Here is a 27,000-nt window from a genome sequence, read left to right as displayed (position 1 = left end):
CAAAGACCCCGAGGACGCCCCCTCCCCCGGCTAAGAAGAGGAAGACATCAACTGCTTTGGCCCCAGCCCTACCGGCCTGTCGACCCTCGAACCTGCTCCTGCTCCAACCCGGCATCTCTTGTGGCCAGCAACCTCACAAACCCCGGAGGACCTGGCTACCTTTTGGCTCTAAGCCACTGGGACTCCCATGAGTAGAGGCTCTACTCAAAATCTACTTCTAATCCCTGGCAGCAGCCCGGAACCGCGAACCCAGCACACTCTGCACCAGCCAAGCCTGGCCAGTGCCGGAGTGAACAAAGACCACGAGGACGGCCCCACGGTGACTGTGACCCCGAGTCCGGCACCCAAGGACCTCCCTCGACACTCTTGAAGAAGCCTGCAGCCTCAGAACAAGGTGCCCCCCCCCCCCCCCTACCGCGATCAACAGAGGGTAAGATTTTCCGACACCAAAAGGCACCCCTGCACGCGGCGCCCCGTGGCCCCCTGTGCCCAATCCCGGGTTACCTACCTATCCTCCAACTACCCAACTTACCTCTCGAAGTGGTGATGGCACCTGAAGAATCCTCGTCCCGAGCTTGCAGTCTTTTTCTAACCCGGAGATTTCCCATTGAAATCAATTGAGTGTCCGAAGGCTCAAAAGCACCCTGCACCCAGCCGCCCGAGTGGCCCTGGCAGTGCAACCTCTACACCTACCTACTTCCCCACTTGTCCTGAGTAAGTGACCAGGAGCCCAGCTACCACAGCCGCGTGGCTTGCTAGTCAGCAGCCACCAACCAAGGCCCCCCTATCCCTCATAGGATAACATTGGGCCTAACTCTCTCTGCCCCCGGCCGCCCTAGAGTCGCTGAGGGTGAACCAACTGTAGCTACCTGACTCTGGGGGACCCCTGAGTCTATGCCCAGAACCTCAACTCTGCCAGTCGAGTACTTCCCTTTAAACCGATAACTCTATTTTCTTCATAGGGTAACATTGACTGGCTTTTTCCTGAAAATTCTGTGTGGACTTTTCAAATCTTAAAATATTCACCAAAAATCAGCCGAGAAACGAAAATACTCACCTGCTCTTAGGTGAGCTCCCAGTGCTGGATCTTGGTGCCCAGCACTGACTCTGAAAAATACTTACAACTGTACTTACCAGTACCACGACTCCCTGTGCCACCTCCGGACCAGCCGGGCCCGTCTTCGTCCGACTAGCACACTTAACGGCGCCCCATATTAATCCACCCAGCCGCCTCCCCCCTAGGCAAGCAGTAGTTGCACTGTCGAGTAGGCAATACTGGACCCATAACGTACACCTAGCCCAAACACTAAACACCCCATGGCACATCCCAGTTCAGTTCCCCCCAGTTTCTCTTACTGGCAACGCTCTGCTACAACACAGACCACGTCCTCACTGAACAAGATATTGATGTACTCCCTATTTTGATGAAGGTCTACTCTGATACTTATGTACCACATTTATCTATGCGACACACGTTGTATGTACGTTTAAATCTCAAAATGCCAATAAATTTTTTTTTTTTAAAAACTGTACTTACCAGTAACCCAATTTTCTTCCATAGGAAACCATTGACTGTTTTTCTGTGAAATTTCTTGTCAATTTCTGCAATCTTTAAATATTCTTTAAAAATCGTATAATAGGGGGGCGTGGCTAGGCGCCGAGGTGAATGGCCGCCTGATCCCGGAGCTCCGTCGGGACCGTTGGTGTTCCATCAAAATCCGGACTTAATCCGCGCTGGGGGGAGTGCCCTTGGAGCTCCCCCGGCTCCCCCTGACCCGGTGCACACGGAGGCGGCTCGGCGACCCCAGGCGACACTCGCACGGCCCAGGAGGGTGGCCGCGGCGGATGACGGCGGCCGGACGCCTCGGCTCCGGAGCTCTGTTGCGGCTCCCGGCGCTACCTGAGGCCCCGGCGAGGGCCTGCCCACCGACGCGCTCAGAGTGACGCCGTCGTAGGAGAACGCGGCTGATATCGCGGCTCGGGGCCGGAGACCAGCGGATGTCTACGGAACGGGTGCGAGATCGCGACTGGGGCTGCGGCGGACTGATTCCCTGGCCGAGAAGAGGGCGCCATTTTGCGGCCACGAGAGACCAGATGGAGGCCTGTTGCTGAGGGACGCCCTGCCCTACCCTCCTGTGAGACTCCAGAGCGCGACTGGGACTGCGAACCACCTGGCTGCCCGGGGGTGAGACGGAGTGCTCTGCTTGATAGCGGGCCTGGCTGTTGGCGGCGGAGACCTTCTTCCCCCTATCGATCCCTGACAGAGAACTGTGGGCTCAAGGCTACGTCCGTCAAACCCAGCCGGATCAAGGGGCGCCTGGGTGCTGCGGAGGGGACCACCAGTCGTCCTAGGGAAGGTGCACGATCGCGACTGGGGCTGCGGCGGACTGATTCCCTGGCCTAGAAGGGGACGCCATTTTGTGGTCACAGAAGAGCAGAGGGTGGCCTGTTGCGTGGGAGCGCCCGGCCCACTCATCCGGTGAGGCCCACAAGCGCGACTGGGGACTGCGCACCGCCTGGCTGACTGGGAGTGGGACGGTGTACTGGAACTGATTTTGGGCCTCTCGTGTGGCGGCGGAGGTCTTCCTCCCTCTATCGATCCCTGAGCAACAGCGGTGGGCCCAAGGCTACGTCCGCGAACGCCGGTCGGACCACAGGACACCTCGGTGTTGCGGCGGGCGGTGTCGCATGCGGCCCGCGGGGTGCCCGGACCGCCATGCGACCCAAGAGTGGAGCCGCAACGCAGGCCAACAAGCTTGACCAGTACACAGTAGCCAAGGCGCCGCCTCCGGCGGAAAGGGCTCCGAAGGATGACGCGGACCCAGCGGACCCTTCATTGAAGTCCATCATGGCTGCGATTCAAACCCTGGGCACGAACTTGGAAACCAAAATGGATAAGATCACCATTGAAGTGGCCCTGCTCCGAGCTGACCTGGGGAAAACCACTGACCGCTCCAAGGCTAATGAAGTTTATATTAAGGCCCTACAGGACTCGGAGAAGCGGCTTGAGGGTAGGGTGAATGACCAGCACCGCCTGATGGCCCTGCGGCTCGATGATCAAGAAGGGAGGGCTCGGAGAAGTAATATCCGCGTCGTGGGTGTGGCGGAAGGACTTGAAGGAGACAGTGTGGAGCTCTTCCTGGAGGACCTGATCCTATGACACCTTAAACCCAAGCGTCTCTCGAAGCTCTTCACCATTGAGCGGGCGCACAGGGCCCCTATCCCACGACCCAAGCCTGGGGCCATGCCTCGGACGATCATAGCCAAAATTCTGAATTTCCGGGACCGGGACGCAATTCTTCAGGCGGCACGACAGCACGGTGACCTACAGTATGAAGGGGCCACGATCCGGTTCTTTCCCGACTTCACGCTCCAGGTCCAACGGGAAAGGCGCTCCTTCCAAGGGGTCAAGGCGGCGCTCCGCGAGCGTGGGATCAGATATATGATGTTTTTCCCCGCCAAATTGAAAATCATCGCCGGTGGGCGATCCCTCTTCTTCACCACGCCGGAAGCGGTGCAGGAGTGGCTGGATGCGGGAGAGGTGACGCAGGATTCCAGGCGTGAAGAAGTACAGCGGCGAGACGCGGGCCTGCCCGCCACAGAGTCGGCACCGGGACACCCTGCGGGTGGTGCGCCGAGTCAGCGGTCCTGGCGTTCCAGGTCCAACAGTCCCCGCTGGGGCTCGTCCAGAGAAGGGACGCCGCGCTGAGACCACGAGAGATAGCGCTGAGAAGACATCAGACAGTAACGTATACCACATGTGCCTTTCTTTTGAGACTAGTTGACTCTTGGGTACCCTGGCCGCCTCACTGCCTCTACGGGTGGCTTCCCTCTATGGGTGACTCCGGGACAGAGGGGCTGAACGAACTGGGACACCACGGACGGGCGACCAAAGGGGACTAGCCCACGAACTTCCCAAGTTGAGTTCCTCGGTGGGTTCACCGGGGTGGGGTGGGGCGACAGGCGCTCTGCTAATTGGGGTGGTGGGCAGTTCAAGACCCACGGAGCAGGGGGCAGGGTGGGGGGTGTTGTTTTGGGATGGGGGGGCAGGGAGGTCAGGGCCAGCTCCGGGAGGGAGGGAGTTGATTGTCCGGCTTGTTGGGTTTGTTATATTTTGTATGGTTTGTTATTGTGGGGTGGGGCTCAGGGAGGGGTGGGAGTTGGGGATCCTTTACGGTCACACACACTGTGTTCACACAATTGATGCCCGGGTGGTGGGACAAGACACCCTCTTACGACACAGCCATGGCTAGAAGGTGGGAAAAAAGCCTGAAGATTCTCAGCTGGAACGTCAACGGTATGGGGGACAGACTCAAGCGTACTATAGTTTTGCAGTTCCTCAAACGGCACCAGCCAGATGTGGTGCTTCTGCAAGAAACACACTTATTGGGGAATGTCTGTCACGCCCTGAACAGATATGGGTACACTCTAGCAGCACACTCAGGTTTCACCACTGGATCGAGAGGAGTGGGTATACTCCTGCGACGCTCGCTGCCCCTTCATGTAGATATCACCAAGACCGACCCGCAGGGCCGCTTCACGGCTGTGTCGGGGCGTTGGGAAGGCCGGGCGCTTAATCTCCTTTCAGTCTATGTCCCCCCAGGCCTACAGGCCCGGGCCTTCGCAGACCTGGGCTCATTCCTCCTATCGCTACCCGAGGGTCGGCTCGTTCTGGGAGGGGACTTGAACGCAGTGGCATCGGGAGCCCAAGACAGACTGCCACCTAGAGACCTGCCCCAGGGGCAACGGTGGCTGCCGGACTTCCTCGAGTCCTTCGGGCTGACGGACGTTTGGCGCCTACTCCACCCCACTGAAAGTAGCTTCAGCTTCTTCTCCGGGGCGCACCACTCCTTCTCACGGCTGGACTACATCCTCACCCTGCTCCAACACGACATGGCGGTACTGGAGGCCGAATTCCTCCCCAGGGGCATCTCCGACCATTCACCGGTCCTTGCACAGATTATATTCGGAAGTAGACGGGAGGGGTGCACTGCGCCAATTAATCCCTGGCACTTGAAACACGAGGCCACTAGGAAACACATATCCACTTCCATCACGCGCTACTTCACAGAAAACGATGGGTCGGTCGCCTCCCCTGCCACCCTCTGGGAGGCGTTTAAAACTGTGGTGCGGGGCGAGGCGCTATCGGCTATCGCGGCTCGGCGACGGGAACGCAGCCAACAGACCATAGCGCTAGAGGAGCAACTTGGGGAACTAGAACGGGAGGCAACGACCAGCGGCGACCGGGAGCTTAGGCACGCGATGCAGCTAAAGGCGGCGGAGTATAGAGCGCTGGTATCCCAGGAGGCCCAGACGGTGGCTCGGCATAGAATTGGTAGAATATATGATCAAGGTGACAAAGCCGGGAAACTTATTGCCTGGCTTGAGCGGAAACAACAGGCCAGCAGGGTGGTGCCGGAGTTGCACACTGAATTGGGGAGAGTGCTCACGGAACCCCGGGAAATAGTACAACAGTTCGCCGACTATTACCAGCAGGTTTACAAGCGAGAGTCGGACCGGCCGGAGGAGGACTCCATGGACCTCCTCGCGGACATACGCTTGCCCACTCTCTCGGACACGGATCGGGAGGCTCTTGACATCCCGCTCACCGAGGCTGAGCTCCAGCAGGCGATAGGAGACCTCCGTCCTGGTAAGGCGCTCGGTCCGAACGGCATACCCGTAGAGATCTACAAACTCCAGCCAGACGTCACTAGTAAGCACCTCAAACTCATGTTCGACTGCAGTAAAGCAGTAGGGCTGCTGCCCCGGGACCAGCGGTTGGCGACCATAGTGGCAATTCCGAAAGAAGGTAAACCCAAAGACTCTTGTGCATCGTACAGACCATTTCGCTTCTAAACGCGGAACCTAAAATACTTGCCAAGACGCTGGCCAATCGGCTTAAGCCGGTGCTTTCGTCGCTAATCCACCCTGACCAATCGGGATTCATGCCCCACCGAAATACGGCCCTCAATATTAGGAGATTGCATGGGGTGCTAGGGCAGTGCCACAGTCTTCAAGAGGACGCGGTGGTGGTCTCGTTGGATGCCACCATGGCCTTCGACACCCTAGAGTGGCCCTACATGTTCGCAGTCCTGCGTAAGCTGGGCTTTGGACCCCAGTTTATCGCTTGGGTGCGATTACTGTATGCGGAACCCCTGGCGCAGGTGCTGGTAAATAATAAGGTGTCTGAAGTCTTCACGCTGGCCAGAGGAACTCGACAGGGCTGTCCCCTGTCCCCCCTTCTATTCGCCCTCTCCCTCGAACCGCTTGCGGCCTGGATAAGACAGGTTGCCACCGTGCAGGGCATAACATGGGCGGAGGGGTGGGAGGATAAGATATCTCTCTATGCCGATGACATACTTCTTTACCTCTCGAAGCCGCGTGGGTCACTGATCGCGGCGCTGAATATACTGGACAGTTTCGGTCGCAACTCTGGCTTCCGAGTCAACTGGGCCAAATCGCATCTATACGTCCTCCGTGGGGACCCTCCCAGACTCCCTGACTCTTGCCCTATTCGGGTGGCAGAGGACGGGTTTAAGTATCTCGGAGTGTATATTACTGTTAACAAGGCTCTGCTGTACGAGCACAATCTCAAGCCGCCGCTGCTTCGGCTTCAACGGGAGGCGAAATCCTGGCAGAGTGGCAGCATCTGCCCCTGTCATTGCTGGGCAGGGCAGCCTTATTCAAGATGCTCTCGCTCCCGCGGTTTCTATACGCACTCCAAAATTACCCGCACCTGGTCCCGAACAGTTACTTCCTAGCGATCGAAGCTGCGCTGCGCGACCTCCTCTGGGCCGGGCAGCCCCGAATCTCACTGGCCAAACTCACACTGGGGTGGTACGATGGTGGAATCGCTCTCCCCGATATTCGTAAGTACTACTGGGCGGCCCACCTATCCGCGATCAACCAAGGGACATACGGGGACGGGAATGACCCGGCTTACGGCATGGATAGATGGCTGCTTCCCGGAGGGAACTACGAAATAGCACTCTACTCTAGACGGGGTGTGAGCAGACTTACCGGCCCGACACTTCATTCGGTAAAGCTGTGGCACATCGCACAGAAGAAGCTCGGATGGTCCGGAGTCCTCACGATGGCCACGCCACTATGGGCCTCAGAAGCGTTGGGAAATCTGCGACGCACCAAAGGATTCCGCAATTGGGATCTTATCAGCATCTCTTAAATCAAAGACATTTGGGGACCTGCCGGGGTCCGCTCATTCGCCCAAATGCAGGACGCATACGAACTGGCAGATGCCGAATATTTCAGATACTTGCAGGTGCGCCACTCCTTGCAGGCGAACATCCCACCGGAGGTCAAGCTGCCGCCAGCCTCCCCGCTCGAAGATAGATTGCTCGATGGACTCCTCGCGGAACACGCCATATCCCTTACCTACAAAAAACTTATTAATAACCCCCCAGATTTGCTTCTTCCCCTTAAAGAAAAGTGGGTCGCTGAAGGGCTGGAAATAGATGACGAGGAGTGGCTGCACGCTCTGGCTTCTCCACGTGAGGTCGCGATATCAGCCCGATTGCGGCTCATCCAATTGAAGATCCTACACAGAGTTTATATCTCTTGCACAAGACTACATATGATGGGTAGGGCGGACACAACGCTATGTAGAAGGGGGTGTGGAGGCAGTGGAACCTTTTTTCACGTGCTGTGGGACTGCCCGAAGATTCAGAGGTACTGGAGAAGGGTGGTGCGGGATATGGAGGAGGTGTGGGAGGTGGAGATTCGCCCGGAAGCCAAGAGATGCCTCCTCAACATATGGGAACCAACTGACCTGCCGCCAAAGGGGAGGCTCTGGGTGACACTCGGGCAAATGATAGCAAAAAGGAACATCGCCAGGCTCTGGGGCAGCGCTGTTCCGCCGAAACCTTCAGACTGGGCCAGCGACATGGACTGGTGCATGCTGCAGGAAAAGACAGTATATGTGGCGAGAGGGTGCCCGCGCAAGTGGGTTGAGGTGCGGTCCAAGTGGAATGATTTTAGGGGGGGAATCTGCGAGCCCCCTTCCATTGTGCAGGAAGAACCCGGAGATGTTTAGACACTTGCTATCGCGGCTCGGGGAGCTGGGAAAGGGGGGGGGGGAGGGTGCTGGCTAGCCAAGGGCACACATGAAAGCGCAGTGTTGACCGATGTTTCGGGAGGGGGGGGGGAGTTGGAAGTTTCGGCACCTTATGCCTCCTAGGGCAGCCTGCCCCTAATTTGTGATTGTTTACTTAATTCTGAGACATGTAATACTCTTCTCTACCTCTCGGTACGTTTGCACTCCTCAACGCCGCCGTACCTCCGGGTTGACGGCACAGGGCTGTGTGATCCGACATACATCCAAATGGGTTTCTCGCGGCCGGCCCGCAGGGTTGTAGGCTCTCTGCTGTGTACCGAAATGTTTAAATAAAGGTTTTCAAAAAACAAAAAAACAAAAAAAACAAAAAAAAAAATCGTATAATATCTGAAAATTTAATTACTTACCTGTTTTGGATAAAGGTCCCAGTACTGAGTCTAGGCACCCAGTACTGGATTACAAAAGTAACGAGAACATTCTGTACCTGCAATTTGAATTTTCTTCCATAGGGAATCATTGACTGTTTTCTTTGAAATATTTTCTAAGTGTCAACTTTTAAAATAGCTAAATATTGTTTAAAAATCAACACAGTAATTAAGTCGACTTTCATCACTTGATTCCGAGTACTGACCCAGGACTGAATCTAGGATCCAGTCCTGGAATTCCAAAAGTAATCCTAAAAGTAATCTGTTGCAAATAACTTGAAATTTCTATTGAGCTCAATGCATTGTTGTTTAAAATAGAGTTGCCTGTTGCAACCACTTGTAACTGTTTACAAAAGTCAATTGCATATTGCAAAAGTATTTATATAAATCATCTCATTCTGAGAAAGTATATTTTAAATCCAATTGTTGGTTCTAAATTAAAACAAGCACATATTTTTTTTTATATATAAACCATTGGCCTAGAGTTCAGTTATTGAGTGTGTGAGACCATTTGCTGACTGAGTGTGTACAACAAATGCTTTACACTGTCCTCTGGTACTGCCTTATTGCTCGACCAGGCTACCACTTTAGAGAGTAAGGTTATATCTAACTTTAGCCTCTGTCAAACCCTTGGGGACTGTGGACTCTGTACACCCTGTACGTATTAAGGAACAGTATATACAGAGCCACTTTCCCACACCTACCTAACCTACAGCTTCCCAACTTACCTCTCGAAGTGGTGGTCGCACCTGAAGAATCTTCGTCGCTGAGATTCTCCATTTAAATCCATGGAGCGCCCGACCGCTCAAAAGCACCCTGCATCCAGCTGCCCGAGTGCCCCTGGGAGTGCAACCTCTATACTATTTTTCTTCCCCACTTGCCCTGAGCAAGTCACCAGGAGCCCAGCTTTGCTGACTGTGTACAACAAATGCTTTGCACTGTCCTCTGATACTGCCTTACTGCTCGACCAAGCTATCACTTTAGAGAGTAAGGTTATATCTAACTTTAGCTTCTGCCAAACCTCTGGAGACACTGGACTCTGTGCACACTGTACCTATTTGGGGACAGTATATACAGAGCCACTTTCTTACATAACACCATTGTGGAATTTGAACATTGCTTACACAATTAATGACAACCTTTTCAGCCTGTGCACAAAACGGATCTAAAGTCACTCACTCTAAAGACAGCCTTTTTGATTGCGATCACATCGCTACACAGTCAGCAAGCGATGATACAGGAGCCACACCTACAAATCCACAGGGACAAGGTGGTTCTCGTAAACAATCCACATTGCCTACACAAGTGGGCACCAAAGTTAATGTCAACCAAAGCATACAGCTACTAACTTTCTTCAAAAAGCCATGGACACAGGCCAAGAGAGCCCTTCACACACTCGGAGAGGTTTAATGTACTATATGCACGAAGGAAAGGAGTTTCTTAAGGGGAACAAGCTATTTGTGTCCTTTGCCAAAGCAAGCAAGGGATCCCCAGTGACTAAAGGAACAATTGCAATATGGATAGTGGAAACAATACAAACTTACGACGGAAGGGCGAGGAAGACACTACCCGGGTGCCCCAGAGCACAGTCATCCTGGGGAAAAAAGGTGATACACTGGCATTCGTAGTAAACGTCCCCATTGATGAAATTTGTGTAGCAGCTACATGGGCATCCCCACACACCTTTGCAAAACATTGTGTGGATATTTAGATGAACAAGGAGCACAGGTGAGACAGCAGGTACTACAACACCTGTTTGCTGACACATCCACATTTCAATCCAACCCACCCAAGGGAAGGGATAACACTACATAATCTTATGCACAGCATTTTAATCCAGAAAATGATTCATGCTGCAAAACTAAATGATTACTTACCAGTAGTTTTGCGTTTTGAAGAATTTTCTGGATTCACATGCGACCCACCCACCTCCCTCGAAATGGGAGATGGATCAACTAGGTGGAACAAAAAAAGAAGGCAAAAATGAACAAAGGAAATAAAAAGAATCCGAAGATAGCTACTATGCACAGAAACATCCGGGGTGCAGTCTAACCTCACACAGGATGGACCTACCACCAATTGAAGGTAGATGATGCCCACAAGAATAAAGAAGAAAAAACTTGGAAAAACGTTTCCGGACTCAAGCAGTAGATGTCGGAATAATGCACAACACGTGAATCCAGAAAATTCTTCAAGATGCAAAACTACTCCTACTGGTAAGTAACCATTTCGTTACTTACCTTTAGTAATTCTCTTTCTGGTGGACCAACACTACCCTCACATCTCCCTTTATTGTAGCAAGTACCTGTTGAATAGGTCTGAAGTTATTTTCAGGACAGTCATTTCCAATTTGTCATGATTGATCCACTTTTTGGCGCGGCGCAATGCAAAACAAAAATGACATCATCCTACAGGGGTGGCACCTATGTGGTTCCATGCAGTCACTTCAAGGGTGTTGCGAGGCTGTCCTGATACTCTGACGATGCCACCTGCCAGCACCCTGGGGTGACTGCTGTTTAAAATGCAGCTCCCGACTGGCAACTAGAATTCTTCTTAAGGCGAGTAATCTGCATTTAGACCATCTACCAGAAAGCGGGTTACCGAAGGTAGGTAACTTGCTAGTTTGCAGCTTGCTGTAGGTTCACATGCTTCCTCTCACCTCCCCGGATATGAGCTCTGGTGTGATCTTTGGAACAGTAGTTACTTTTCTAATACATATTCACATCATATCAACAGACTTAGAATGTCATGCTTCATTTCACTATGCATACTTTCTCACTCTTATGGGAAAAACATGAAGGTGGAGTCTATGTCCTGGTGTCTTGTAAGTTTCGGCGAGGTATCTCGAGTTACCTTGTAACGGACACCTACTTCTGAGAAAAAACAACTTGCAATAGCCGCATCCAAAGCATATGACTGTAGGAAGCTGGCTCTATATATACATACCAAAGTGAGGTATAGTGTGCACAGAGTCCAGTGGAACCCCAAAGGTAGGCAGATGTAAAGTTGGATAGCACTTCACTCTCTATTAGTGGTAGTGTGGTCGAGCAGTAAGCCAGTATCAGAGGACAGTGTTAAGCATTTGTTGTGCACACTCAGTCAGCAAATTAATTCACACACTCAAAGACTGAACTTCAGACCAATTGTTTTGTATAAAAATATTTTTAGTAATTTTTTTTTTCTAGAACCAAGCAAGCCTGGCACAGTTAAGCAATAAATACTTTACAGTAGTAATGCAGTTTGTATAAAGTTTGAATTATTTGCATATGCACTTTATTTTGACTTCCAGTATGGTTACAGGGAAATGAAATACTTTGTAAATACAGTACATAGACTTAAATGGGCTTTTCAGTAAAATACCATGCAAGTTACTTTTTGGATTACTTTTCTTACACAGAGTAGTATACCTTGATACTACTCTGGGACATTTCCTGTAAACAGGTAAGTAAAATCGTTTTTGTTAAGCAGTACAATTTAAACAAAATTCTTTAGGTTTTCAAACTCCACACTTAGAAACTTTTCCAAGAAAAATGTTATCCTATAGAGGAAAATAGTGTTACTGCTTTTTGGGTAAGTATTCGGTAGTGGGAGTTGAGATTCTGGAGGTAGACTCTGGTCCCCCCAGGGGTGCACTCTTGTTACTCCCTCAGCGGCACTAGGGCGGCTGGTGCAGAGTGCTGAGGCCCAATGTTATCCAATGGGGGATAGGGGGCCTCCAGTTGGTGGGTGCTGACGAGCAGGTCACTTGGTTGTGGGAGCAAAGCTCCTGGACTTTAGCTCAGGGCAAATGGGGAAACAAAGGTGCACCCTTTGCGACACTAGGGCGGCCGGGTGCAGGGTGCTGTTTTAAAGTCTAGCGCCATATTTGCAATGGGGAACCTCCGGTTTGCAAAGGCACTGCAGGCTTGGGGACTAAGGTCTTCTGAGTGCGACCACCACTTTGAGAGGTGAGTTGGGGGTTGGTTAGGCACCGTCTGTTTGGCCACCCAAGGCTGTGGGGCGTCCGGTGCAGGGGTGCCTTTTGGGGTCGGATCTTCTTACCAGCTCCTGGTCGCGGTTGGGGGGACCTTCCGGATTTAGGCTGCAGACGTCTGCTGGAGGCTTGAGGCAGGTAGGGGGTCGCCGGAGCTTGGGTCTGGAATGCCGGGGGGTGGACCTCCTCGTGGTTTTTGCCCGCTCGGGCCGTGGACGGCTGGTGCAGAGTTTTGCGGTGTCCAGCCGGAGCCAGAGGTTGCAGATGAACATCCGGTGTTCACGGGAGACCCCGTCTTTGTGGTTGAAGGCAGGCAGGTCCTCTGGGGTTTTCGAGGTTGCTGGGTGCAGGACACACCTGGATTTATCAGTAGCAGATTCGAGGTCAGGCTGTTGGGGCTGGGACCAAGTCAGTGGACATCTTCCTCTTGTTGGCTTCGGCACGGCTGTTTGGTCTTTCTTCTTGTCTTGTTGCCAGTTATTGTCTGAGGAAGCAAGGTTCAGGGTTGCCCCTAAATACTAGATTTAGGGGCGTTACAGGTAGGTAAAAAGGTTGGGACCAATGGGTACACCCCCTGTTATGCCACCCTCCAGTGGGAGGGGGTCTAAGCCATCCCTGGTTGGCTGAGTCCCCCCCATCTGCAAGATGGCGGAGACCGAGAGTGGTTCTTCACCTCTCTTCCCCCCCCCCCCGGATGGTGGAGTTGGCAGAGGTGTGCACACCTCTCTTCCCTACTTGTTTTTCCCGCCGGTTCTCCCACCCTAAGTGGGGGTCAAAACCAGTGGAGAGCAGTTGCTGAAAGCAGCAAGTGGCCTGGGGAAGCTCACAAAGGCGGCAAGCCTTTGAAGCTTCCCCTTCGTGAACCCTGCCCATCCTGGGGGGGGAGGCTTAGCACTTCATCCCAGGATGTGCATTGTTTCAGGCCCCAGAAAGCAGCAGGCTCTCGATTCAGGGGTCCAGAAACATGTCTGGGGGTGGCAGCTGAAAGCAGCCACTCAGCCTGGACACTAGTGGTAGGTTCGTTTTCAGGGGGCATCTCTAGCATCAGTGTGGGTTTAATGTGCTGAGAAGTTTGATACCAAACTTCTCATTTTTCAGTGTAGCCGTTATGGTGCTGTGGACTTTGTAATGACAAGCTCCCAGCACCATATACTCTTTAATGGTGTGGCGCCAGGGCGACTGACTCCGGAATCTGGGTATCACGGTTCGATACCCGGCGCCGGAGGTAGATTAGCACAGCACCATGTGACTCTGGGCAGTAGCTTGCTTAATCTTCCCGACGACCTCCAACGCCTAGAGACCCTTACGGGTGATTGTTCGCGCTTTACAAATGTGGATTATTATTAATGGCAGTACTGCACTTACAATGTCTAAGAATGGATTTAGACACTGTAGGGGTACAGGGCTCATGCACCTGTACCCTCACCACTGGTATAGGGCACCGAACTAGAGGGGTGCCTGATCTATGTCAGGCCAGTAGGTTATAGGCAAGGCACACAGGGATGTGTGCCATGTCGACTCTTTACTTTGTTCTCCACCAAAACACGCAGCCTGCATAGTGGGAGGGGGGGGTGTGTACAGTGCCTCTAAGGGTGGCACAATAAGTGCTGCAGCCCTTGGATGTCTTTCCTGATCACAATGCCCTGGGTACCTATGGTACCATTTACCAGGGGCTGACCTGTGGCTAGAGATGCCAATTGGGTTCGTTTTGGGAAAAGAACACAGGCTCTGGGAACCTGATTGGCAGGGACCCTGGGCACATCAAGTCAAAGTGCACCAGTAGTCTGGCAAAAAGTGTGGGGGGGGGGGTTACTGCAACAGAAACCCACTTTCCTACAGTGACTTTACAGCACTTCAAGCTGCAAACCTATTCTTAGAGGTAAGTAATATTTTCCCTTTCTTGTGCATGTAGTGTCCAGTTCCTCCTCTGCCTTTTCTCATTCTCTACTCCCTCCACCTCTTCTTAGTGATGTGGACTTGTTGGAAAGGGAGCAGGTTTGGAAAATTTGACTACTAAATGAGTAGATAACCGCTTTCACCATTTCGTTTGATTATTTCAGTAAGGGGAAACTGACTGAGGATGCATTAGAGGACACTTGCTATGGGGTGTATGCCTTTCTTTATAAACTCATGCTAATACACTGCTCCTTTCGCAGCTGCTCAGGCCCCGTTGAAACCGAAAACCCCAAGAGGCACCAAGACTCCCATCAACCGGAATCAGATTCCTCAGAATCGGAGCCTAGCATCCATTGCGGCGAAGAGACCTCTAGAGATTGTAAGTTACCAGCATGTACAACTGACGGACATTTGTACTCTGGGAGGGGGGTGGAAATTGGTTGAAGAAAGTGCTGGTAGTAATGCAGATTGTAGATGGGAAAATAGGTGAAGGTAGGGTGATTCTCAAGGACCTTCCCTCTTCCATCCAGACGCTCCCTGTGGCAGCTGGGAATGGTGTTAGTGGCGAGGGTACTTGTCTGGTGCCCTCTGCCATCCGAAAACTAACAGTACTGGCAATGCACAGCAGCTGCCATAGCAAATTTTGTTAAGTATTTCCAGTCTCCACTGACTACTTGGGTACTGACGTTCTTAAGTGGGCCACCAGCTGTAATCTCGCTGTCACCTATATTCTTAGGACTGTGGCTGTATTGCTTCGCTGGATTCTGTGGTGTCTCTGGCAAGACTGATTCCGTAGTAAAGTTATTTTATATGCTGCTGCTTCTGTAATGGTTACAGAAAGTTTCCAAGATCTAGACCTTTTTGAACATTTACTTCGCACCAAACTATTTGCTTCTATTTCTTTAATAGCGACACAAGACTTATGTCTGTTGGGTGTGTGCGAATATAGGGATCTGTTGCAGTACCCCCCCCCCCCCACACACACACTTTTTGCCTGACATTTGATGCAGCTTTGTAGAGTACTGAGTCCCTGCTGTCCAAATTCCCAGTCTTCTCTGCGTAAAACTGATCCACAAATTGGCCCTTGAGGCCCCCTGTAAGTCCCTAGTAAAAGGTACCTAGGGCATTGGGACTGAAGATAGTCCTCTAGGGACCCCTCACCTAGGCCATGCAGACTGCCACTGCAGCATGCATGGCCTGGTGCAAACAAAACAGTCGACTTGGCACACTGCCTGTGTACCATGCCATCTAGTACTGCCCAAGAAATAGGTAAGACGCCCCCCTAGCCATCCTTACCAGCCCTTAGGCAGGATGCACAATATCACAGGTGTGCGCATATCTGCATGAGCAGATCTGCCCCTACAGTATTGGGGTCTATTCCTTAATATTTTAACTCATGGGAAGCCATAGAGGGTAAATGGGCGGGGAACTTGACAGCTCGAGTTCCCCAGCACCATGATGGCTTCACCGAAACCAGGAGTGTTTGATACCCAACAACTGCTTGTAATAAATCCACACTGATGCCAGTGTGAGATGTATTATACCATGTACTCAGAGGGGACCTCAGGTGCCCCCTGAAAACCTACTGACTCTGGTGTGGGCACTGACTGGCTTTAGGCAGCCTCACACACACACACACACACACACACACACACACACACTCACTCACTCACTCACTCACTCACTCATCCTGGGCAGAGGTGTCACTTCTCCTCCCCCAGGATGGGACAGTGCTCGAATGGAAAGCTGTGAGAAAGTGCCATCTTTCTTGCATGGTATGCCCCCACTTTTTGCTGAATGTACTTTGACTGAGTGTGCCCTGGACTCCTGCCAATCAGGTGCCCAGGGCCTATGTTCCCAAAACACAAATTGGCAAACCCTGGCCACATGTCAGCCCCTGGTAAATGGTACCCTAGGTCCCAAGGGCCTTGTGACCAGGGAAGGCCTTTAAGGGCTGCAGCACTCATTGTCCCACCCTTAGAGGCCCTGTACCCTAACACACAAACACTGCCCTTGCAGGCTGAGTGTCTGGGTACAAGACAAAGCAAAGAGTCGACATGGCACACATCCTTGTGTGCCATGGCCACCACCTACACTGCCATGGCATACATCAGCCACCCCTCTAGCTGGGTGCCCTATGCCAATGGTGTGGGCACAGGAGCAGGAGCCCTGTGCCCCTACAGTACCCAGGTCCATTCCTGGGCACTGTAAGTGCAGTGCTGCCATTTAAGAGTATATGGTGCTGGGAGCTCGTCAAACACGAACTCCACAGCACCAGAACGGCAACACTGAAGACTGAGACATTTGGTATCAAACTTCTCAGCACATTAAACCCACACTGATGCCAGTGTGGGACTTAATGTACCAAGCACCCCAGAGGGCATCTTAGAGATGCCCCCTGAAACCTAACCTACAATCCACGTCTTTTCTTAGGCTGCCACACAGCAGACATGTTGCTGGACCCCTGGGTAGGAGAGCCCCTGCTCTCCTGGGTCTGCAACAATGCACATCCTGGGCGAGGTGCTAAATCTCCTTCCCCCAGGATGGGCAGGGGGAAGCTTCAAAGGCATGCCGCCTCTGTGAGCTTCCCCAGGCCACTGCAACCCCCCATTCTGGCGGGAAGCTTGGCTGGAAACCCCAAATAAGGACGGGGGATATACCAGCCTGCCAACCCCACCCCTCAGGTGGGGGAGGTGAGGTGAAGCACATCTCCGGGCTCGCTATCTTGAAGATGGGAAGCCCTGCCCAATCGGGACTAGGCTACTGCCCCCCTCCCACAGGAGAAAGGCAATGTGAGAAAGTGGCTCTGTATATACTGTTCCTTAATAGGTACAGGGTGTACAGAGTCCACAGACCCCAAGGGTTTAACAGAGGTTAAAGTTAGATATAACCTTACTCTCCAAAGTGGTAGCCTGGTCGAGCAGTAAGGCAGTATCAGAGGACGTGTAAAGCATTTGTTGTACACACTCAGTCAGCAAATAGTTCCACACACTCAATAACTGAACTCTAGGCCAATGGTTTGTATATAAAAAATATATGCTTGTTTTATTTTAGAACCAACACTTGGAATTAAAATATACTTTCTCGACAGGAGATGTTTCATAAAAATACTTTTGTATATGCAATAGACTTTTTAGTAAACAGTTACAAATAGTTGCAATAGGCAACTCTATTTCTAAACACAATACATTGAGTTCAATGATAAATTCAAATTATATGCAACAGATTACTTTGTAGATTACTTTTGTAATTCCAGACTTGGATCCTAGATCCAGTCCTGGGTCAGTTCTCAGAATCAGCTGTTGAAAGTCGACTTTGGTACTGTAATGATTTTTAACTAATATTTAGCTATTTCAAAAGTGAGCACTTTCTAAAATATTTCAGCGCAAACAATCAATGATTCCCTATGGAAGGAAATGTAGGTTACAGGTACAGTAGCTTATCGTTACTTTTGTAATCCAGTACTGGGTGTCTAGACTCAGTACTGGGACATTTATCCAAAACAGGTAAGTAATTACGTTTTCAGATGTTATACGATTTTTGAGGAATATTTAGAAATTGCAGAAATCAACACTTAGAAGAAATTTCACAGAAAAGCAGTCAATGGTTTCCTATGGAAGAAAAATGAGTTAAAGGTAAGTATAGTTGTGGGTACTTTTCAGAGTCAGTGCTGGGCACCAAGATCCAGCACTGGGAGCTCACCTAAGAGCAGGTGAGTAAATTCGTTTTTGGTACTCGGCTGATTTTTGGTGAATATTTTGAGTTTTGAAAAGTTCACACTTAGAAGAATTTCCAAGAAAAAGCCAGTCAATGTTACCCTATGAGGAAAATGAAGTTAGCGGTTTAAGGGTAAGTACTCGACTGGCAGAGTTGAAGTTCTGGGCATAGACTCAGGGGTCCCCCAGTGTCAGGTAGGTACAGTTAGTTCACCCTCAGCGGTTTCAGGACGGCCGGGTGCAGAGAGAGTTAGGCCCAATGTTATCCTATGAAGGATAGGGGGGCCTGGGTTGGTGGCTGCTGTCGGGCAAGCCACGCGGCTGTGGGAGCTGGGCTCCTGGTCACTTACTCAGGGCAAGTGGGGGAAGTAGGTTAGAGTAGAGTTTTCACTGCCAGGGCCACTCGGGCGGCTGGGTGCAGGGTGCTTTTGAGCCGTCGGGCGCTCAATTGATTTCTATGAGAAGTCTCCGGTTTGGAAAAAAACTGCAGGCTCGGGTATGAGGACTCTTCGGGTGCCACCACCACTTCGAGGGGTAAGTTGGGTAGTTGGAGGATAGGTAGGTACCCCGGGATTGGGCACAGGGTGCCGTGGGGCGCCGGGTGCAGGGGTGCCTTTTGATGTCGGGAATCTTACCCTCTTGTTGATCGCGGTTGGGGTGGCACTCTGTTCTGAGGCTGCAGGCTTCTTCAGGATAGTCCTTGGGTGCCGGACTCGGGGTCACAGTCGCCGTGGGGTCGTCCTCGTGGGTTTAGTTCACTCCGGTACCGGCCAGGCTTGGCGGGTGCAGAGTGGGCTGGGATCGCGGTTCCGGGCTGCTGCCAGGGGTGAAAGATAGGTTCTGAGTAGAGCCTCTACTCATGGGAGTCCCAGGGGATCAGAGTTCAAAGGCAGCCAGGTCCTCCGGGGTTTCTGAGGTTGCTGGCCACAAGAGATGCCGGGTTTGGAGCAGGAGCAAGTCCGAGGTCGACAGGCCGGTAGGGCTGGGGCCAAAGCAGTTGGTGTCTTCCTCTCCTTTGCAGCTGCAGGGCAGGTCTTCTTTTCTTCTCGCGCTTCTTGTAGTTTCGGAATCTGGAATCTGGGGAAGGAAGGTTCAGGGTGCCCCTAAATACTAGATTTAGGGGCGTTACAGGTAGGTGAAGGCCAGGGACCAATGGGTCCTTGTCCTGGGGTGGGTACACCCCCTATCCTGCCTCTCTCCTGTGGGAGGGGGGCAGTAGCCTAATCCTGATAGGGTAGGGCCTCCCATCTTCAAGATGGCGAGAGCCCGGAGATGTGCTTCACCTCGCCTCCCCCACCTGAGGGGTGGGTTGGGCAGGCTGGCACATCCCCTGTCCTTGTATGGGGTTTCCGGCCAAGCTTCCCGCCAGAGTGGGGGGTTGCAGTGGCCTGGGGAAACTCCAAGAGGCGGCATGCCTTTGAAGCTTCCCTTTGCTCATCCTGGGGGAGGAGATTTCTCACCTCACCCAGGATGTGCATTGTTGCAGGCCCGGGAGAGCAGGGGCACTCTCACCCAGGGGTCCAGCAACGTGTCTGCTGTGTGGCAGCCTGGGCAGCCTCAGAGCAGACGTTAATTGTAGGTTAGTGGAAAGGGGGCATCTCTAAGATGCCCTCTGTGGTGCTTGGTACATTAAATCCCACACTGGCATCAGTGTGGGTTTAATGTGCTGAGAAGTTTGATACCAAACTTCCCTGTCTTCAGTGTTGCCATTATGGTGCTGTGGAGCTCGTGTTTGACGAGCTCTCAGCACCACGTACTCTTAAATGGCAGCACTGCACTTACAGTGCCCGGGAATGGACCTGGGTACTGTAGGGGCACAGGGCTCCTGCTCCTGTGTCCACACCATGGGCATAAGGCACCCTGCCAGAGGGGTGGCTGACATATGCCTTGGCAGTGTAGGTGATGAGCATGGCACACAGAGGTGTGTGCCATGTCGACTCTTCATTTTGTCCTGCACCCAGACACTCAGCCTGCAAAGGCAGTGTGTGTGTGTAAGGGTACAGGGCCTCTAAGGGTGGCACAATGGGTGCTGCAGCCCTTAGAGGCCTTCCCTGGTCACAAGGCCCTGGGTACCTAGGGTACCATTTACCAGAGGCTGACATGTGGCCAGGGTTTGCCAATTTGAAGTTTGTGTGTTTTAAGGAAGGAACATAGGCCCTGGACACCTGATTGGCAGGAGTCCAGGGTACACTAAGTAAAAGTACATTCAGCAATTTAGCAAAAAGTGGGGGCATACCAAGCAAGAAAGATGGCACTTTCTCACAGGCAGGATAGGGGGTGTACCCACCCCAGAACAGGGACCCAGTGGTCCCTGCCCTTCACCTACCTGTAACGCCCCTAAATCTAGTATTTAGGGGCACCCTGAACCTTCCTTCCCCAGATTCCAATTTCCAAAATCCGAAGAAGCGCTAGAAGAAAGAAGACCTGCCCTGCAGCTGCTAAGAGGAGGAAGACACCAACTGCTTTGGCCCCAGCCCTACCGGCCTGTCGACCCTCGAACCTGCTCCTGCTCCAACCCGGCATCTCTTGTGGCCAGCAACCTCACAAACCCCAGAGGATCTGGCTACCTTTTGACTCTAAGCCCCCTGGGACTCCCATGAGTAGAGGCTCTACGCAAAATCTACTTCTAATCCCTGGCAGCAACCCGGAACCGCAAATCCAACACACTCTGCACTCGCCAAGCCTGGCCTGGCCTGTGCCGGAGTGAACAAAGACCACGAGGACGACCCCACGGCAACCCCGAGTCCGGCACCCAAGGACCTCCCTCGACACTCCTGAAGAAGCCTGCAGCCTCAGAACTAGGTTCCCCCCCAACCGCGATCAACAGAGGGTAAGATTTCCCGACACCAAAAGGCACCCCTGCACCCAGCGCCCCCTGTGCCCAATCCCGGGGTACCTACCTATCCTCTAACTACCCAACTTACCTCTCGAAGTGGTGGTGGCACCTGAAGAATCTTCGTCCCCAAGCTTGCAGTCTTTTTCTAAACCGGAGATTTCCCATTGAAATCAATTGAGCGCCCGAAGGCTCAAAAGCACCCTGCACCCAGATGCCCGAGTGGCCATGGCAGTGCAACCTCTACACCTATCTACTTCCCCACTTGCTCTGAGTAAGTGACCAGGAGCCCAGCTCCCACAGCAGCGTGGCCAGCTAGTCAGCAGCCACCAACCAAGGCCCCCCTACCTCTCATAGGATAACATTGGGCCTAACTCTCTCTGCACCCGGCTGCCCTTGTGCCGCTGAGGGTGACCCAACTGTACCTACCTGACCTTGGGAGACCCCTGAGTCTATGCCCAGAACCTTAACTCTGCCAGTCGAGTACTTTCCTTTAAACCGATAACTCAATTTTCTCCACAGGGTAACATTGACTGGCTTTTCCTGAAATTTCTTCTAAGTGTGGACTTTCCAAAACTTAAAATATTCACAAAAATCAGCCGAGTAACGAAAACGAAAATACTCACCTGCTCTTAGGTGAGCTCCCAGTGCTGGATGTTGGTGCCCAGCACTCACAGAAAAATACTTACAACTGTACTTGCCAGTAACCCAATTTCCTCCCTTAGGAAATCATTGACTGTTTTTCTGTGAAATTTCTTCCAAGTGTCAATTTCTGCAATCTTTAAATATTCTTTAAAATTCGTATATCTGAAAACGTAATTACTTACCTGTTTTGGATAAAGGTCCCAGTACTGAGTCTAGGCACCCAGTACTGGATTACAAAAGTAACGAGAACCTACTATACCTGCAACTTGAATTTTCTGCCATAGGGGATCATTGGCTGTTTTCTATGAAATATTTTCGAAGTGTCAACTTTTAAAATAGCAAAATATTGTCTAAAAATCATCACAGTAATTAAGTCTACTTTTAACAAGTACTGACCCAGGACTGAATCTAGGATCCAGTACTGGAATTCCAAAAGTAATCCTAAAAGTAATCTGTGGCAAATAACTTGAAACTTCCTTTGAATGCATTATTGTGTTTAGAATTGTTGCCTATTGCAACCACTTGTAACTTTCTACAAAAGTTAATTGCATATTGCAAAAGTATTTATACAAAGCATCTCATCCTGAGAAAGTATATTTTAATGCCTATTGTTGGTTCTAAAATTAAACAAGCATATATTTTTTATATATAAACCATTGGCCTAGAGTTCAGTTATTTGCTGGCTGAGTGTGTGCAACAAATGCTTTACACTGTCTTCTGATACTGCCTTACTGCTCGACCAAGCTACCACTTTAGAGAGTAAGGTTATATCTAACTTTAGCCTCTGCCAAACCTCTGGGGACTGTGGACTCTGTACACCCTCTACCTATTTGGGAACAGTATATACAGAGCCACTTTTTCACAGAAGCTTTCAAATGCGATCTCTCCCCTTACACTTTCTGCGGCAGAACCTTGAAGAATTAGGTGTGCCCACCTCTGCCAACTCCAACCCTAAGGTGGGGGAGTTGAGGTGAAGCACATCTTTCAGTCCCCACTATCATGAAGATGGGGAGACACCTCCAGTTAGAGGTATATCTATGCCCCGTCCCCCATGAGGGTGACATAATTGAGGGTGTAGTCACCCCAGGCTCAAACTTTGGAGGTTTAGGCAAGCACAAAGAGGGGGGGGTGGGGGGAATTGGGCACAAGGCAGCACCACACAAACCACCAGCGGCACAGGTGCGGCCGGGTGCAGGGTGCAAACACGGTGTGCTCAATGAAAGTAAATTGAGAATTTTGTATTTGAAAACAGGCTGCAGGCGTTGTACCGGCGCCTATGAGCATCACCAGCTACAGTGGAGGTAAGTTAGGATGCTGTAGGTCGCAGAGACAGTCGAGCTCCTCAAGGCCTAGCAACTTTGGTTGCAGTGGTGTCCATTGACTTCTGGTCGGGGAGCTGCTGGATTCACACTGCAGGCGACATCGTGGAGTCAAGCAGGGGTCATCCAATGCAGGTTTACGACTCAGGATCGCTAGGGATCCTTTTCTGGATCAGTGGGCCACCTGCCGAGTGGTCGCTGATCCGGAGGGCACCAGAGTCCTTTGTGTTGGTTTCTTATGGGTAGAGCTACTGTCCTTGGGAGTTCTGATCTTTTTCAAAGGCAGGCAGTCCTCCCAGGGGTTCTGTAGGTCACTTGCTGCAGGACAGGCGTTCTCTTCGCAGGTTCTTTAAAGCTGCAGACAGGCTGAAAGGGCTGGGGCCAAGTCGGTGGGCGTAGTCAGTCTTCTCTGCACAGCATCTTCTTTGTCCTCCTTAGGGAAGCAGGAACTAGTTTCAGGGTCTGGGGGAGCCACCTATATACTAGATTTAGGGGTGTTTTAAGGGACTGACGGGTAGGTCCAATGGGCACCTTACCTGTACCCTCAATTATGCTACCCTCCTGTGGGAGGGGGCATTGTCCTTGCCCTAATCGGAGGAGTCTCACTATCTTCAAGATGGCAGGAGTGAAAAATGTCCTTCTCCACGCCTCCTGCGCCTTATGGGTGGAGTTGTCAGTGGTCGGCACACCTATTTCTCCTGCCCATAGTGGGAGGTCTAAACCGGGGTCTGAAGTCTGCTGCTATCAGCAGAGGATGGGGGTAGCATTTCAAAGGCGGCAGCTTCCCTCTCGAGTACTGTGCCCAATCTGAGGGAGGTGACACCTCCGTCCAGGATGTGCTTTGTTGCTGGTTCCAGAGAACTGGGGCTCTCGAACCAGGAGTCCAGAAACATGTCTGCTGGTGGAAGGCTACCTAAAGCCAGTCTGTGACTGCACCAGGGAAGGTAGGTTTTGCAGCGTGAATCTTTCTGGATTCACTATGCTGTGCATTATTCCGCGATCTGGTGGTTGGGTCCGGATTCGTAGTCTTTCTTTTGTGTTTATTTTTTTTTTTTTTTTGGAGCCCAGGTGGGCGTCGACGTCCCACCATTTGGTGCACCTCTCGTGACGTCGTCGTGCTTCCTGCGGAAGTCCCACCTTTGGGGCGCCATCTTCAGATTCTTTTTTCCGCCGTTGGGTCTGGATCGTCATCGAGAAGCTCCAGGATTTCAATCGAAGGAAGAAAGAGAAAACGCGAGTTTCGTCGAGAAAGAACAACTGAGATCACCGAGAGGAATAACTTACATCTGGGACGCGAAGAAGGAAGAATTCCCAGGAATTTTCTTCGACGCCCTTCGAAGATGCGCACGCAGAGGCTCTGAGCGCAATGGACAAGACACCATTCAAATTCTGCCCTAACTGCCACCACAAGTTCGCGCAGAAGGACCAGCATCCGGTCTGCAACCTTTGCCTACCGATCGACCACCCGAGCAAGGACTGCAACGCCTGTTCAGCTTTCGCGCCGAAGACGCTCCGGGTGAGAGAACTCCAGAGAAGAGCTAACTTCAGCATGGAAGGCAAGGGTAAGGCCCCGTCGCTTTACGATCTGGGCCTCTCCACCGACGATGAGGACAACATCGCCGAAGGACCAGACGTCTTCACGGTCGCAGAGACCGATACGAAAACGCCTAATGAGGTAAGAGAATCGTCGAGTTCATAACCTCCGAAAGGGCCTCAAACCCGAGACAGACTCTCGAAAATCTGAGTCTAAGTCCTCAAAAGGAGCACCGGCGCCGAAAATTTCGACGACCAAGGGTGGATCCATGGACAAAAGGCCGAGCGGATCCTGCGAGAAGTACTCCCTGGTGCCGAAAGGCTGAGATCGTCGAGAACAGCCCACGAAGCGGGGCATTCGATGCAGAAAGACAAGCCAGCGTCGACGCAAGCTCCGTCGAAAAGAGCAGCGGTCGACGTCGAAAGCATCTCCGAAATGGAGAAGAAGAAGAGAAGGCTCGAGGCGGAGATAGAGATCATCCTTCAGAGGAAGAAGGAGTTTGACGCCAAATTGAAAGAGTTCAGAATTCCAACGACTCCGTCGACGGACGTCGTCGAGATCGAGGAACAGGACGAATTCTACGCCGAAGGGCTGCCGAGAGATCCTGAGGAGGAGGAAGAAGGCACCTACTATGAAGGCGAAGACGAGGAGACTGACCAGCAGTCGTTCTATGGCTCGGCGCCATCAACCACTCACGAGCTGGATTGGCAAGATCTCGACGCCGAAAATCCCGAAGAGCCCGTGGACACGTATCCTCCGAGGCCTTCGCCGCCAGACGACATCGGGGTGTACAATATGGTCGTCAGGAGTGCTGCAGCAGCCTTTGGGGTAAAACTGGACGAGGAGAAGCCGAAAGCTGATTTCCTTCTCGAGACCCTGCTCCCCATTCAGACGAGGAGCCAGTTCCTTCCCATGCTACAAAGCGTAATGAACCAGGGGAAGGAGCCAGCAACATGCCGGTCCATCACGCCCAGGACGGAGAAGAAATACAAGCACTCCTCCCTGGACCCGCCTTACATCAAGGGAGCGGTCACTGCCGACTCCATCATCGCTTCCACGGCCAGGAGAAGGGCCAACGTGCCAGCGACCTCGGGGCCACCCCCGATAAGGAAAGCAGGAGAATGGACCTCACTGGAAGGAAGGTCGAAAGGAACGCTGCAATGCACTGGCGCATGGCGAACTCCAATGCGCTTCTCAATCGACACCAGCACTGGGACGAGATGGGGGAGTTAGTCAAACACCTCCCTGAAGAGTACCGCCAAAGAGCATCCCACCTTGTGGAAGAAGGTAAAAACATAGCCAACTCATGCATTGAAACTGCATTGGACGGGGCGGAAACTTCCAGCAGACTAATGGCCATTGGGATCACCGAACGGAGACAGGCCTGGTTGAGAATCTCTGGATTCAAACAGGAGGTGCAGAGCAACATATTAAGCACCCCTTTCAAAGGTGAAACACTGTTCGGGGCGACGGTGGACGAAAAACTCACCCAGCTGAAGAAAGAGAACGAGACGGCAAGGTCCATGGGGGCCCTACAGTTCAGGGGGATGAGAAGAGGCACTACAACTAGAATACCCTACGGTAGAGGGGGTAACCAGCAGGGAACATCGCACCAGACGTTCCAGCAGGGACAGCAGGGTGAAAGTCACGGCCAGCAAGGTCAGCAAAAGCAAAACTGGCAGTACCAGCCAAGGGGCCAGTCCTTTCGCGGGAGAGGAAACGGACGTGGCCAAAGGAGACGAGGGAGTGACCAACCCTCATCGAAGTGACTCTGCACGCATGGGGACGCTCACCCCCAACATACCCCCAGGGGTGAGGCGCAATGCAAAAACAACAAGGGGGAGAAGAGACTCAATCGCCTACGAACATCCAACACCCGTAGGCGGAAGGCTGGGACTCTACCTAAAGGAATGGCAACGTATAACCACGGACAAGTGGATACTGAACGTCATTCAACACGGTTACTGCGTGGACTTGGAGGGGACGCCCCCAAACAGAAAACCAAGACGAAGGCAACGCTCAGGTCAGGAGCTTGCTCAACTCAGAGAGGAAACACTGAAGCTGCTCGAAAAGAGAGCCATCAAGCCAGTGCCTTACAAGGAAAGTAACAAAGGGGTCTACTCGAACTACTTCGTGGTACCAAAAGTAGACGGAAATCTCAGACCCATCCTGGATCTGCGACACCTAAACAAATACATCAGACCACAAAAGTTCAAAATGATATCACTACAGGAGGTGCTGCCCCAAATAAGGGACGGAGACTTCATGTCCACCGTGGACCTCAAGGATGCCTACCTACACATCCCACTAAACAGAAGGCACAAAAGACTTTTAAGATTCAGCATCAACCAGGACCATTACCAATTCACGACCCTGGCCTTCGGGCTAAAATCAGCACCTAGGGTATTCACGAAATGCCTGTCGGCAGTCGCAGCATACCTACGAAGTTAGGGGATTCATGTGTACCCTTACCTAGACGACTGGTTGATCAAAGCAAACACCCACGAAAAGTGCGAGAAACACGCAGCACAGGTGACAAAGACACTGACGATCCTGGGGTTCTCCATACACTGGGGGAAGTCTTCAAT

At 52.0% G+C, this 27,000-nt stretch overlaps 1 protein-coding gene across 2 annotated transcripts in view; it reads left to right on the top strand.

Moving 5' to 3' along the window:
* MTA2 (metastasis associated 1 family member 2) overlaps nucleotides 1–27,000 on the top strand; it is a 521,443-nt gene that overhangs the window by 347,962 nt on the left and 146,481 nt on the right. For both annotated transcript variants that reach the window (XM_085626074.1, XM_085626073.1), the window contains exon 16: nucleotides 14,626–14,744. In XM_085626074.1, coding sequence (XP_085482200.1) covers nucleotides 14,626–14,744 — 119 coding nt within the window. The remainder of the gene's footprint in view (nucleotides 1–14,625; nucleotides 14,745–27,000) is intronic.

Source organism: Triturus cristatus, chromosome 9 (genome assembly GCF_964204655.1).
Source record: "Triturus cristatus chromosome 9, aTriCri1.1, whole genome shotgun sequence".
NCBI lineage: Eukaryota > Metazoa > Chordata > Amphibia > Caudata > Salamandridae > Triturus > Triturus cristatus.
Note: the sequence above shows the minus strand (reverse complement) of the source record. Positions and strands in the feature narration are given on the sequence as shown.